Genomic DNA, 13,629 nt, shown 5'->3' on the forward strand with positions numbered 1-13,629 from the left:
AGTGTTACACTGACATTTAATGCTACAACTTGGTTGGCATTGACATTTGATACCCGGTTGGTGGTCATGAATGGTTTTCGAATGTTACGGGAATGTATGCCTATTGATTGGTCATCATTTGGAGCTGATTTAGTGACCTGAAATACTTGGTTTTACACAATAAATCACTGTTGTACACTCCAAGACTAAATCTTATTTAGTCACTTTATGCTTTTCCTATTGGTCACTCATCACGGGTGCTTCCCGAGTGTTTCATATGACTATTGGGATGCAAAAGAAGGTTGGCAAATGCTTTGGATGGTTCCAGAATGTTTGAGCTCCGTATTGGTTGGCATTTACTTGACATTGGTCTACATTACATAATTTGTGACAGAGGTTATACCTATGGTCTATGTATGACCCATTGGTACATGTTTGATGGTTATGTTACCTACACATGCTAGTTACATTGTTTGGACTTGAATGCTACTAGAGCTTCATTTGGGCTTGCCTTTGGATATTCTAGAGCTTATTTTGGTCTTGCTTTGGCTCATCAAAGATTGATTGGGATTGTCTTCATGACATTGGATACTATCATTGGATACTTGACCGCTCATATGCTCTGGATGTCTTACTAATGTATGATCTTGGATACTCTGTATCATTGGTGCTCTTACATGCTTTGTTTGAGCTTATTTGCTTGACACTTACAGCTTTTGTGCCAGTGGGAGCATCTTTGCACGCTTATCAGACATTGAGCAGTGTGGGTTATGCATATTGAGCTTTTGGATCTCCTCGTGGATGATGTATGTTTGATATACCTTGGTCCATGTAGATGTACTTGGGCTAATTCGGCTTTGTATTCTCACTGAGCAGACACCGACTTGTGTCAGGTCTTGGAAGTGGTATGTACATTTTTCCCTATTGATTGGGAGATGTACCAACTTTATTGATGGACTTTGTCTGACATGCTTGGGTGTTTGCTCATGTAAATTTGATTGTTACATGCTTGTTTATTCCCGCTTGATGCTGGTTTTGCATTGACAATTAGTGATGACTGACTTTGAATATTGGGTTTGGCCTACTGTTAGCTCTCATTGTACACTACTATCATAAATTATAGCAAGCATATATCTCCAAATTGTCATGTATTTTTCATGCTAAATCATCCTGGTTTGATGTACTTTTGATGATACTTGGTGGGCAACATCAACAAGTACTCGTTTCTCACCATTTTATCTCGGTTTTGGTGGTTTTTTTGTCATTTTCTGTAGTTTACAGCAAGCAATTTTGAACTATCTGTACTGTTTCACCTTGCAGTATGGCATCTTCTTCCACTCTAATAGTGCTATCTTCAACATCACTAAGCTTGATGGTACGAATTATGCCTATTGAAAGAGTCAAGTTTGGTAGGTATTGGTGTAAAAATCACAGATAAAGTCACTAAGGTTGAGTGGGCAGCAACTTGAAACTATGACTAATGATGAATGGATAGAGCTTGATGAGCTGAACAGGTGCATTACAATGTGGTTGAGGAAGCACAGAGTGCTTGGCAGCTTTGGGATACGATCAAGAACCTCTGTGACAAGAAAGTCCTACAAGTCAAATGTATTGGCTGAAACAACTTATGGATCTCCGCATGAAAGAGAATATGACCATGTCAACTTATCTGAGCTAGTTTCATGCTATTCTTAAGAAGTTGGTTTCGTAGGGTATTCATTTCAAAGTGGATGTCACTCCATTGTTCTTGCTTGGAACTCTTAATGAGTATTGGGATGTATTGTGCATTGCCTTATGTGCTTCTACCACTACTATGAAGCTATCTAATGTTGAGAACTCTCTTTTATAGCAGGAAGAGATAAGCCGTAAGAATTTGGATGCCTCTCGTATATCTCATGCTTTGACAATTAGAGAATGACATGATGGAAATGCCAAGAATAATTGTGGTAATGACCGTGGACGGGATTTGCAGAAATCTCAGTCCAAGTCATGCAAGCAATAAGCCTTGTAGGAGAAATGCTAATCTGACTTGTCATCATTGTGGGAAGAAAGGCCACAATGTCATGGATTGTGCAATTAAAGGTGCAAAGACAAGGGGAAAGAGAAAGTGCAGGAAAATTCTTTTGATCGCTACATAGTACCTACTAAGTCAAGTGTTAAAATTGAAGTGATCAATGTTATGCAACCCGAGGATAGTGATGGGGATTATATCCTTGCAGCAACTTCATCTAGTGCTTCGTAGATGACAAAGATACACTCTATGTATGCACAGTGTTGGCTCTTGGACTCAAGTGCGTCCTTTCATGTGACAACTTGCCGAGAGTGGTTCCATTCATACCGTTCTGTTTCGGGTTCTGTGCACTTGGGTGATGATAGGTCTCTTGAGATTTTCGATATTAGTGATGTTAGGGTGTAGTTTCCTTCTGGCAGTAGTTTTTTACTGCATGATGTACATCATGTACCCACATTGACACACAGTCTCATGTCCGCTAGACAGCTTGATGATGTAGGATATCATGTATCTTTTGGAGACTCTACATGGAAGATTACTCGTGGCACGCTTGTGCTTGCAAGAGGTACCAAGGCTGGTAGCCTTTACCCCCTTAGTTGTTTCTGGATCTACATTTGATCATGCTTTGTTTGTGGGGTCTTTACCTCATGTATCTTTTTGGCATGCCCGTTTAGGGTACATGTACGTTAAGGGAATGAAAATACTTTCTCGTTTTTGCAGTACTTACCGCCCCTTGACTATTCTCATTTTGATTCTTGTGATCATTGTCTTTATGGTAGGCAGACTAGGTCTACACATAAGAAATCTGGTATATCACATATGAGTGAACCCTTGGATTTGGTTCATTCTGATGTCTGTGGATCCATGCCCTATCAGTCTGTGGGTGGTGCGAAGTATTTTGTTACTTTCATAGATGATTTTTCACATAAAGTATGAGCTTATCCCATAAAGCAGAAGTCTGATGTATTGGTAGTTTTTCAGAGATGGCTTGCTTTGGCAGAAAATCAGTCTGGGGATAGGCTGAAATGCCTAAGGACAGATAATGGGGGTGAGTATGTCTCATGTTCTTTTGAGCAGTTATGTGATGAGAGGGGTATCAAGAGTTAGTTGACCGCCCCCTATACCCCTCCCCAGAATGGTAGGTTTGAGCGGATGAATAGGACCATCCAAGAGAGGGTTCACAATATGGTTAGCCATGCAGGCCTACCCCAACACTTTTGGACTGAGGTAGTTACGACTGCTGTGTATATCATTAATACATCTCCTTGTAGTGCCATTGATTTCTAGGTTACAGAGGAGGTATGGATAGAAAGCCTCTCTCTTATGTGCATTTACATGTCTTTGGATATGAGGAATTTTGCTATGTGCCCAAAGACAAGCGTAACAGGCTAGATCCTAAGAGTGTTAAATGCATATTCCTTGGCTATAGAGATACATGAGAGATTGGTTACCATTTATGGGATCCGTAGGCGGTGTTGAAAGTCTTCCGCAGCCATGATGTAGTCTTTCATGAAGACAAGATGCATAGGTAGCCTGAGAAGATAGTGGAGATACACATGGTTATATTTCAGGAGGAGGAGATAGTGAAGATATGCAGGGTTATATTTCAGGAGGAGGAGATAGTGGAGATACGCAGGGTTATATTTCAGGAGGAGTCACGAGCTCTCGTACAGCTAGCTGGACAACGTGCAGTTGGTGTTGTGGCATGCTATATGGTTACACCTAGCAAGAAGAATTGGGATGCCATGAAGGGTATCATGAGATACTTAAAGGGCACTGAAAATATGTGCATATACTGTGGCAGCCAGGATATAGGAGTTGTGGGGTACACTGACTCTGATTATGTAGGATATGCAGATAGTAGGAAGTCCACTTTTGGCTATGTGTTTACCTATGCTGGAGGTGCTATCTCTTGGATGTCCATGGTACAGAAGTGTACGACTCTTTCCACCACTGAGGCTAAGTATGTTGCAGCTACCACTGAGGCTTGTAAGGAGGCCATATGGTTAGGCCATTTGGTTCATGACCTTGGTATTGATGCTATGCTTACAATGCATTCGGATTCTATGAGTGCTATTCAGTTATCCAAGAATCCAAACTTCCATGTGAGGATGAAACACATTGAGGTGAGGTATCACTTCATACGTGGGGTCGTTGAGGACAAGTCAGTTGACCTTGTCAAGATCTCGACTGACTAGAATCCTGTAGATCTACTCACCAAAAGCCTTTCTACGGAGCGCTTTGCCTTCCTAAGGAGATTGATGGGTGTGGGATGAGATTATGTCTTTTCTGATCCTGTTGTACATGTGTACATGTTGTAGTGTCTTTTCTTTTTCTTTTTCACTCCTCATTGGGGCATATTCATCTTTAAGTGGGAGGTTATTGGGGGTAAAGGCACGAGTACTATCAGTGTAGTAACACACGGATGGGAGGTTGTTGGGGGTAAAGATGCCTCTGCCTAGCCGCCCGTGTATTACTACACTGATAGTACCCACGCCTGCAAACTATAGGTGGTGGGTGCCTGTCACCATCATTGTATTCTTTATTCTTTTAGTGGCAGATGAATAAAGGGAAAACTGGTCACACATTGTGACTATTGGAGTTCCCACATTGTGAGTCACTCTCTCTCTTACTCTTGCTCTTCTGTGCAAGCTTTGATCCTTCTAATCTTTCACCGATATGGCATCCAAGCCTTGTTTTGGTGGTTCTGCATGAGGTGCGGATTCATCTCTTGAGTTTATGCATGTTGGTGAGACAGACATGCTTACATTGGAGAACTCGTTGATCTCGTCTTCTAGGATGGGCTCAGCATCCTTTAGATGCTCTTGGCTTCTCTCACCCATTCCTTAATCTTGACAACTATTTCCCATTGGTGCTTTGGATCAGGATATTCCCCAACCTTGGCACTCCCCTTCTCTGCTCTTTTAGGTATTGAAGTCTCAGCCTCTACATCCACCACTTGCTTCCCACTTGTTAGTGTGGTTGGACTGTTCATTGTTAGTGTCACTTTGGCGTTAATCCTATTTTCTTCCTTCGGTAAGTCTTCTTTCCTATTGAGGCTGCATCTAAATTGCTAGGTCATGGCAATGAAATATCGGCTTGCTTTGTTTGTGCTCTATCACTGACATTCAATGAGATGGGAGTGGCCTCACTATCAATTGTTTCGACTCCAAACAACCCCAAAGGTACAGAAGGTACGATGGCTAAGCTAGTAGATGGTTTTTGCCTAGGACATTCAGCATACAAGTGAGTGATTCCACACTCAGGGCATCTCAAGTTGGCCTTTTCTTGGTTAGCTTGTTCTCATTCGGGGCAACAAGATGAGGTATGCCTTGGGTGGCTGCAAGTGCAACATGAGATTGGGACTTGGATTTTCCCTTCTAGGCCTCTACCCCTTCCTCAACCTAACACCATCAACGGTAGTATTGGTCTAAAGTCCATTAAGATGGGATTGCCCTCATTGTCATATGAGATGTAAGGGTTTACATATGTCTCATCCTCATTCGGCTCCTCTACATAATGTATTGGAGTATCACTTGGTGGATGGGTCACGAAGGGTCCAAGTGGTCTAGGTATGCCTATAGGGTTGATATCCAATTTGGGGACATCTAGCTTGGCATCATTAGGCACTAGGAGAGCTAATGGATCTCCCCTTCTGTATGCGCCAGTCTATTCCCCAAGTACTATGACAGTTGTAAAGCAATGGATATGGTAATCATCTTGGTAATTGGCAATGCATAACATTGTGACCAAACCTACTACAGTTTTAGCACAAGGTCTGGATCTAGAATCTGTGCACTCGGCTAAGAGATGGTTCCCTCCACAATGTACACATTGCATGTGAGGTCGTGCAGGTCTTCTAATCATTTCTTGGAGCTTGGCTAGCTCTAGCTATACATCCGCCAATTCTTGGCTCGGGTCAACACTCTTCCCTTTATCTTGGCTACTCTGACTAGATCTCTCACTAGCAATGCACTATCTTGACTTGTGGCTCTCCATCTTCTCTCCTTGAGTAGGTCGTCTACACGTATGGCTTCTTCAAAGACCCTAGCTAGCATGTCCCTTTGCAGGTTCCAGTTGCCTACCAAGGCCTTGTAGAGTTCTTCACTCCTAGTTCCATTTATGAATACAGTAGAGACCGCTCGCTTACTAGGTCACTTTGTGGGAGCTGGCATTCTCTTAAAGAGACTCTGCATGTGGGTGACGTAATCTCTAAGCAGCGTCACTTTGTGAGAAGCTCGCTCAATGTGAGATTGGCTTCTAGCGCCCCTTCCCTCTCCGCATTGGGTCCTGTCCTATTGCGATTGCAAGTGCTAAAACTTGTGGAACTCTTGCATGTCTATTTTCTACCTCAATTTTTGAGCTTGTTGTTCCTAGTTGTAAGTAGCTATGCCTTGTAGTGTCTTCTTGGCCACCAACCTCCTCTCTTCCTCAAGGTCAGCTATGATATCCTTACTTAGCCTACCATGATGCTCCATCTTAGTTTGTAAATCATATTGATTGATCATCTACTGGGGATATCAACTAGAAAATCTCCCAAGTTGAGCTGATCATTTTCATGATTGGAGCTTGGTCTTGACATCTTGTTGGTGGCCTCTTGATCCACTAGGTTTTCAATCAAATTGATCAACTCAGCTAAGGTTGAGTCCGGTCTTCTTGCTCTCTAAGAAGCTTGCTTTTATACTTGGTATCCTTTGTAGTGCATTTGAGATTTGATGGTTTTCTCCTATTAGTGGGTTCATTCAGGTCGCTTATCTTATATGTGATTCCTTGTTAGTTCAGCCAGTCCTCAAAAGTAAGTGCACTCAAGTGTTTGTGGGGTGCTTCTTTTCGTACACTGTGCGAAGTCACGCTTTCAGCTTTCTCAGTGCACTTCAAGTGATTATTCATACAGTGTGTGATTGTGATGAAAACAATGTGATGCAGCACACTTTTCTAGTTCGTTCCCTCAAGTGGTGGTGGTCACTCTACCAAGTTCGTTTGGGTATTTTAAGACGTTTCGGATGGGTGGCCTTATAGGCTTTATTCAAGGTTGCTTCTTAGGCGACTGAGTTGCAACCTTTGAAGTCTAGAGGCTCTATGAGAGCCACCCAAGGTGTCTAGATGCCTATAGGGGTGTTTCCTTGCTTCAGATTGAGCTACCTAGCCTAGGATGTGTTGTACTAATCAATTTTCAAGATCTAGTTAGTGTGTTCGATTATCAGATTTTCGATTCCTAGAATTGGTCTATTCGATTCTAGATATGTCCGAGTGAGCAAATCAGACTGTTCGAGTAGTTTCAGTCTCGCGTTTGAGTTGATTGTTTGAATTGGATGGTCCAAAATAGACAACCATCTGATTGGGTGGGGTCCAAGTCTAATCCTTCGAGTCTGGTTGTCTGATTCTGAGTCTTTCCAACTCAGATTGGCTAGCAACATCCGATCGGACGAGGAAGTACATGTGTTTGAGTGTGCCAAATCGAACTGTCTGAGTCCTGTCTGAGTCCAAGTGGGCCAAATCAAACTATTCGAGTTCGAGTGGTCCAATATTTTAGAAATCAGACTCTATGACATGCGTCTAATTCCAGCTTTGAAAACAACCCACGAGGCAAATTTTGGATTCGTTTGATCTTTGTGGTTGATGCTAAGCCTTGAGGACTTCCATAATAAAAAAATGATTAAGTGCTAAGGAACATTTGTGTGTACATGGGGTAGTCAGAAACCTCCGAATCAATGCGCTTGTTCTTGTATTTGCCTTGGAGCTCTCTCTCTCTCTCTCTCTCTCTCTCTCAAAGCTTTGAAACTGAAAATGAGCTCTCTTTCCCCTTCCTCAGGGTTTTAGACCCCCTCTCCAACACTCTTTGGATGCCTTTTTCTCTTCTTTCTCGGATTTCAACCTTGTTTTCCCTCGATTTAGGCTTGCTGTTACACAAAATCCTACTAGGGTTTTCTTTCTCTTTCCCTATTTTTTCCTACCTAAATGCTTACAAATACCTATACAAATCAAAAGTAAATGCTAATACTAATCAAACTAACTTATCCAAACTTCAGAAATCCAAAACACTCACTTGCCATCATGAAGATCAAACACCCTTTCTTCCTACCTATCTACCTCAAGCACCGGTTTGGGAAAAACCCTCCAATGTTTGATTCGGAGCGCTCAAGCACGCAAGGCTTGAAACTTTTGCCACACACCAAGAATGAGCTTCTCTATTCACTTTTTGGCTTTTATACATGCCCTTATTCTTTTGGGCATCCATCCCCTTTTTTACATGACCGGCCATCTTGCCAAGGTCATTTTTTCCTATTTTCTTCTATTTACATTATGCATTCACCTATGCCCATCTACTCTTTACAACTTGCACAGGAGAGAGCTTGGCATTCTTTTACAAAAATTTGGGAGCGCCTTTACATTTTGAAATGCACATTTGCCTTTGCCTCGACTTTTAAGGTTGCCCTTGCACTTTTGGCCTTTTCTCCTCTTACCCTTCTGTCAGATCACCTTTTTTCACTTTGCTCAATATTTTTCTTGAATTTTATTTTGCTTCCTTTCTCTGTGTCTTGCACTAGGGTTAACATTCTTGGTTATGAGGATGTAGGTGAGATGGGCTATCACCTATGGGATCCACAAGCTCTAAAGGTCGTCCACAGTTATGATGTTGTTTTCCATGAGGAGAAATTGCATAAGTAGTCTAAGTAGGTGATTGAGGTATAGAGGGTGATATTTTAGGAGGAGCCTCTTATTATTGTACAACTAGCGAGATAGGCTGTAGCAGTTGATGCTCTAGTGGGCCCAAGACCATGATGTTAAACGTGAGGTACAAGCTCCAAATCTATTTTGGGGTGATCTACAAGAGATAGACATTAGCCTAAGTGGTTTACACCCTCTATGGATTATGTTATGATAATAGATATTGGTGAGCCTTTTACCTATGATGAGGCCATGCATAGAGGTGATAGTCACTCTTGGGAGAGACTTAGAGTATAACTCCATACATAAAAAATCATATGTGGGATCTTGTTCCTTTTCCTAGTGGAATGTGTGCTTTGCCATGCAAGTGGGTGTACAAGTTGATAAGTATCCCTAGACACCCCAAGCCAATTTATAAGGCCAGATTGGTTGCTAAGGGTTTTAAGTAGGAGCATAGTATTGACTTTAATGAAGTCTTCTCTCATATAGTCAAGATGACTACCCTACACTTGGTATTGGCTTTGGTGATGTAGCTAGAATTGGACCTCTACCAGATGGATGTCAAGACTATTTTCTTACATGGAAACTTACATGGTGCGATGTGACCTCTATCATATGGATGTCAAGACTATTTTCTTACATGGGAACTTGCATGATGCGATGTATATATAGTAGCCTAAGGGCTTTGCGAAAAAAGGCACGAAAAAAATCTTGTACACCCACTTACATCCATTGGATTCTTACCTTCTTGCAATGGTACTTAAGCCCATGTACTGGTTACACCCAAAGCATCCATTTCTGTAGCTATAATCGCTTCCCATTTAGCTTTACCAATTTCCTCCTTAAAACATATTATCATGTGGCACTTTAATCATTTATGCATAATGATGTGAAGAAAACCTACCATATCTACCCATTGCATAATTTCTCTAAGATTGATGCATCTTTTATAGCCTATTGTTTTTGTATATCTAGCATTTTCAGACTAGGTATTCCAAACTCTTCATCCAAGCTTTCTTCACCACTCAATGTCCTATACTTACATAAAAGTATGGTGTAATATGATCAACCTTTTCCTTTCCTTTGGCTAATTTTATGCCACTTATAGTACTTCCAACCAAGATGTTTGGTGAATGGTCAATTGACCTCAAGGGAATCTGATTATGCAATAACATCCTCTTTTTCTACATCAAGAGTCAAACTTCCTATTTTGTGTTTGAAAACATACATTCTCATTTTGATCTCTGCTGTAGAAGGGTTAAATAAATGATATCCTTTTTGTTCAAGGGATTGGCCAATGAAAACACACATTTCAACTTTTGGAACCAACTTGGTTCTTAGCTCATATTGTTCATACATATATGCAATATAGCTAGACACTCTTAAATGTGTTAAATTAGGATTTCTACTTGTAAACTTTTCCTTAAGTGTCATGCCATGAATGGTTGTAGTGGAGGTCTTGTACATTATCACTATTGCATGTGCAACATTTACCTAGTAATACACAAGCATCTCCTTCACTTATCAACACACGGGAAATTTCAACATGTTTGTTTTTCTTTTTTTCAACTCCATTTTGTTGGGAAGTGTCTCTACATGTATATTGCCTTCATAAAAACAATGCTTATCCAAAAACTTGGTACAGTTATTACAAAGTATCCACACTCACCAAGTATTTTTCAAACATTTAATTTGCATACTTATCTCATGAAGCCGCTTGAAGTGTTCTAAATTTTCAAATACCTCACTTCTTGATTTTATGAATAGATCCATACTTTTTTACTATGGTCATTAGTAAATGTCTCGTGATAGTTATTGCTTGCAATAAAAGCTATCCTAGTGCCTCGCCATACATTAAAATGAATCAAATCAAGTTTTTGAAACTCATATGCATTGTATATTTTTTGCATTTGATGAACTTTGAACTATAATGGACTTGTAACAATATGCTGTGATTGCACATATTGTGATTGCATCTCTTTTGTGCTATTACATAACCAATACATTTGTGTCAAATATCCATGTCTACAAGATCCGTTCACTCCCACATAGCAAAAATTATGCAAGCACATTCACATGCAATGTGAACATTTGCCCCGACTCTTTCACTTTTTGTAACCAATTGGTGAATTAATTTGAAAGTTCTCAACAAAAAGAGCACACTTGTTTAGCTTAACCTACAAACTTTGGTCAACAATCACTAAACCAATAGAAACAAGATCCTTTATAATTGTTGGTGTGCACAATAATTGGCCGTATACATTGTCCTACCCTTGTATATAGTCTACAAGCGCACAAATTTCAAACACACCTGAGACCCCAGATTTGTGTCACTATATATTGCAAACCCATAATCCCGCATTATATAATACCCTATAGCGTAAGCGACTTGCAGCACTTGCAGAACAATAAAAACAAGCAATTTTCTTCATCTATACTCTTATATGTTGAGGGCGACGAAACCTGCAAGACCTTCATTACTACTCCCCAGTGGAAAAGACATTGTTTCAATTCTGGCTTGACTTTCTTGCAAAAGAGATAAATTGGACTATATGACTATTTCTCCTCTACCAATAAGGTTCAAAGATTAAGCCCATTGTAGCCGAGCGGTCAGATTGAACTCGTTCACCTGCCAAAATACGAGGCGGTCCTCCGTATTCGGATAGATTCTGCTTGATTACAAGAGAGAATTCACAACTACAGCTTAATTACGAAAATTGTACAGCATTGGTTATTCTAGAGGGCACTGACGCATCTCAGACTAGTCTCCTTAGACGGAGAGTCAAAAACTACTACTTGCGAGAAGAGCGGTTCGTAACAAGTCGAAGCTAAATGATACTATCGCGAACGTCACAGATGTCGGAATTCACCGGCGTGCTCCACAGAATTCAGTCCATCATGCTCGAACGTACTTTACTTACTCATCCATCGGGAAATTGAGTACCTTCAATAAACGACGCTAACAATGGCAATGGACACTGCCGCACACTGATGAACCGTTCATGATCCTGGCTGTTCATCGGATCAAGCAATACGCAGGGGGGAAGCTGGAGCGATGCTGGGTGGAGTGACGCTGGCATCTATTTGATACTGCTTACCGAGATAACCACCTGCACACATCCAATACTTCCATCGACGGCCTCATATTCCGAATAATGCTACCTGCTTACTTTGAACATCGGTGTACTGTATCATGCATCTTAGCTACCGTCGACAGGCAGCTAGCTTTGCAAGTACTGCCTGTGCTGACACCATTATCTTTACCCTACCGTCTCAGAACAGCGGTACATAAATCGCTATAACTTGAGCAATGGAATTCAATAAAAGAGTTATACATGATAAAATACCTGCGCCGACTCAATTACAATACAGGCCACGGGCAACACCTGAAGAGAAGTAAGAGCGAGGGAGAAATAGAGAGATGGAGGGAAGAGAAGGAAACATAGCAGAATGTAACCAGTCTCTTACAAATCGAAAGCAGACTTGCCAGTAAACTTGACCTCGACAGGGTTAACATTCTTGCCGATGGAGCGGAAGTTCACGCCGACACCCTTCCTACCGGCATTCACCTTCTCAGGGTAGACGCCATCCTTAGGGTGGAGGTACTGCACCTCGCCGTTAGGGAAAACACGATAGAACTGGTAGTTGATTTTGTACTTAGATCGAAGCCTCGTTCCAAGGGCTAGGCACTGCTCCTTCCTGGCAAGCTTCAGCAGGTTGGGACCCTGCCGCATGATGGCCGCGCCTCCCGTCGGCAGCTCGAAGATTTGCTCCTTCGGCGACTCCCATGTGATGACATAGAACTCCTCCACCTGCGCCTTGCGCAGGAGTCCCCCTGTGCTGCCGCCGAAGATCGGGGAAGGCGTGTCGGGCTTGAGCTGCGGGGGGGTGAAGCCCTCTGGAGCAGCCTCAGTGGCAGCGGTCATGGTAAGGCGGGATGCGGAGGCCTGCGTAGGCATCTTGACGTGGCCGGCAGCGGCGGAGGACTGGCGCCATGAGAGAGAGGCCGGGGCAGCTGTGGCCGCGGAGAGGGCGGGGGATGAGGTCATGGACGCCATGGCTGCTGCGGCAGCAGGGTAGGCGGCAAGGGCAGGGTTCGAAAAATGGGACGTGCAGGCAGGTAGGCAGGAGTGGCGGAGGGAGAGTGGAAAGACAGAGAGAAAAGAGAGATGAAGGGAGAGATGGGCAGGGGATGGTGAGTGGGTAAGGGATTTTCAGGCGCGTGGAGAACGCGAGCAAGCCAAAGGGGATAAGGTACCCCCAGCCAACCAATGACCTCCTCCCTTCAGATAAAGAGCCAAAAAATCTCCTCCCCCCACCACCTTCCACTCCCTTTTACACATTTCCTTAGCGTTTATTAACGTCTAAACCTTCCTCTTTAATATCCCTAATCACTCCCCATGGTCTTCACCCTTTGAGCCGGTACACACTCCGGTCAACTTGACCTGCGTCAGTCAATTAAGTTGATAAAATTGCTTGTGTGGCTTACCATAGTAACTTAATTTGACCTGCCCTCCATGAAAAAATGGCACTTATTCTAGTGAACAAAGTACCTCCAAAAACGCTGCATACTCAGTTCACTTGCCAAAGTAAGAGCCAACAGGCCACGCCTAAGTCAATATAATCAAGTTAATGCAAGTGTGGCTTACCCACTTGGCTTGCACTCCTAAAATTGTGGGACTCTAGCCAGTGTTGGAAGACTCCCTCGCGTTTAATGATGTGGCAGCGTTTGAATCTCTCTCTTCTAAAATACTTTTGCAAGCTTATGCTTCTTTTTTTAATTACATTTGGAAAAAAAGAGATTTGTTGTGCCGTGTGTTCCACAGAAGTAAAGACTATTGTGTGGCCTAATGGTTTTCTTAGGAGAGCCCCTCAATGCCAAGTCAATGGACTTAGCGTGGTTGGGCTCTAACTTGATTTTATTTGCCCTCCATAAAAAATGGAAAATATTCTAATGAACAAAGTACTTG

The 13,629-nt window shown here is 42.2% G+C and overlaps 1 protein-coding gene across 1 annotated transcript; it reads right to left on the reverse strand.

The window, feature by feature from the left end:
* Positions 1-11,975: 11,975 nt before the first annotated feature.
* On the reverse strand, positions 11,976-12,860 carry LOC148026655 (photosystem I reaction center subunit II, chloroplastic-like). The gene has a single exon (XM_087691130.1). It carries the CDS (start codon positions 12,715-12,717, stop codon positions 12,124-12,126), a length of 594 nt encoding a protein of 197 aa, XP_087547256.1. The 5' UTR covers positions 12,718-12,860; the 3' UTR covers positions 11,976-12,123.
* Positions 12,861-13,629: the final 769 nt, after the last annotated feature.

This window comes from Lygodium microphyllum, chromosome 13, assembly GCF_053477565.2.
Source record: "Lygodium microphyllum isolate KBCC chromosome 13, Lygodium_microphyllum_v1.1.10, whole genome shotgun sequence".
Lineage (NCBI taxonomy): Eukaryota > Viridiplantae > Streptophyta > Polypodiopsida > Schizaeales > Lygodiaceae > Lygodium > Lygodium microphyllum.

Excerpts from the sequence above, each read along its gene's own strand:
- LOC148026655 (XM_087691130.1), bottom strand. The coding sequence starts at position 12,717 with ATGGCGTCCATGACCTCATCCCCCGCCCTCTCCGCGGCCACAGCTGCC.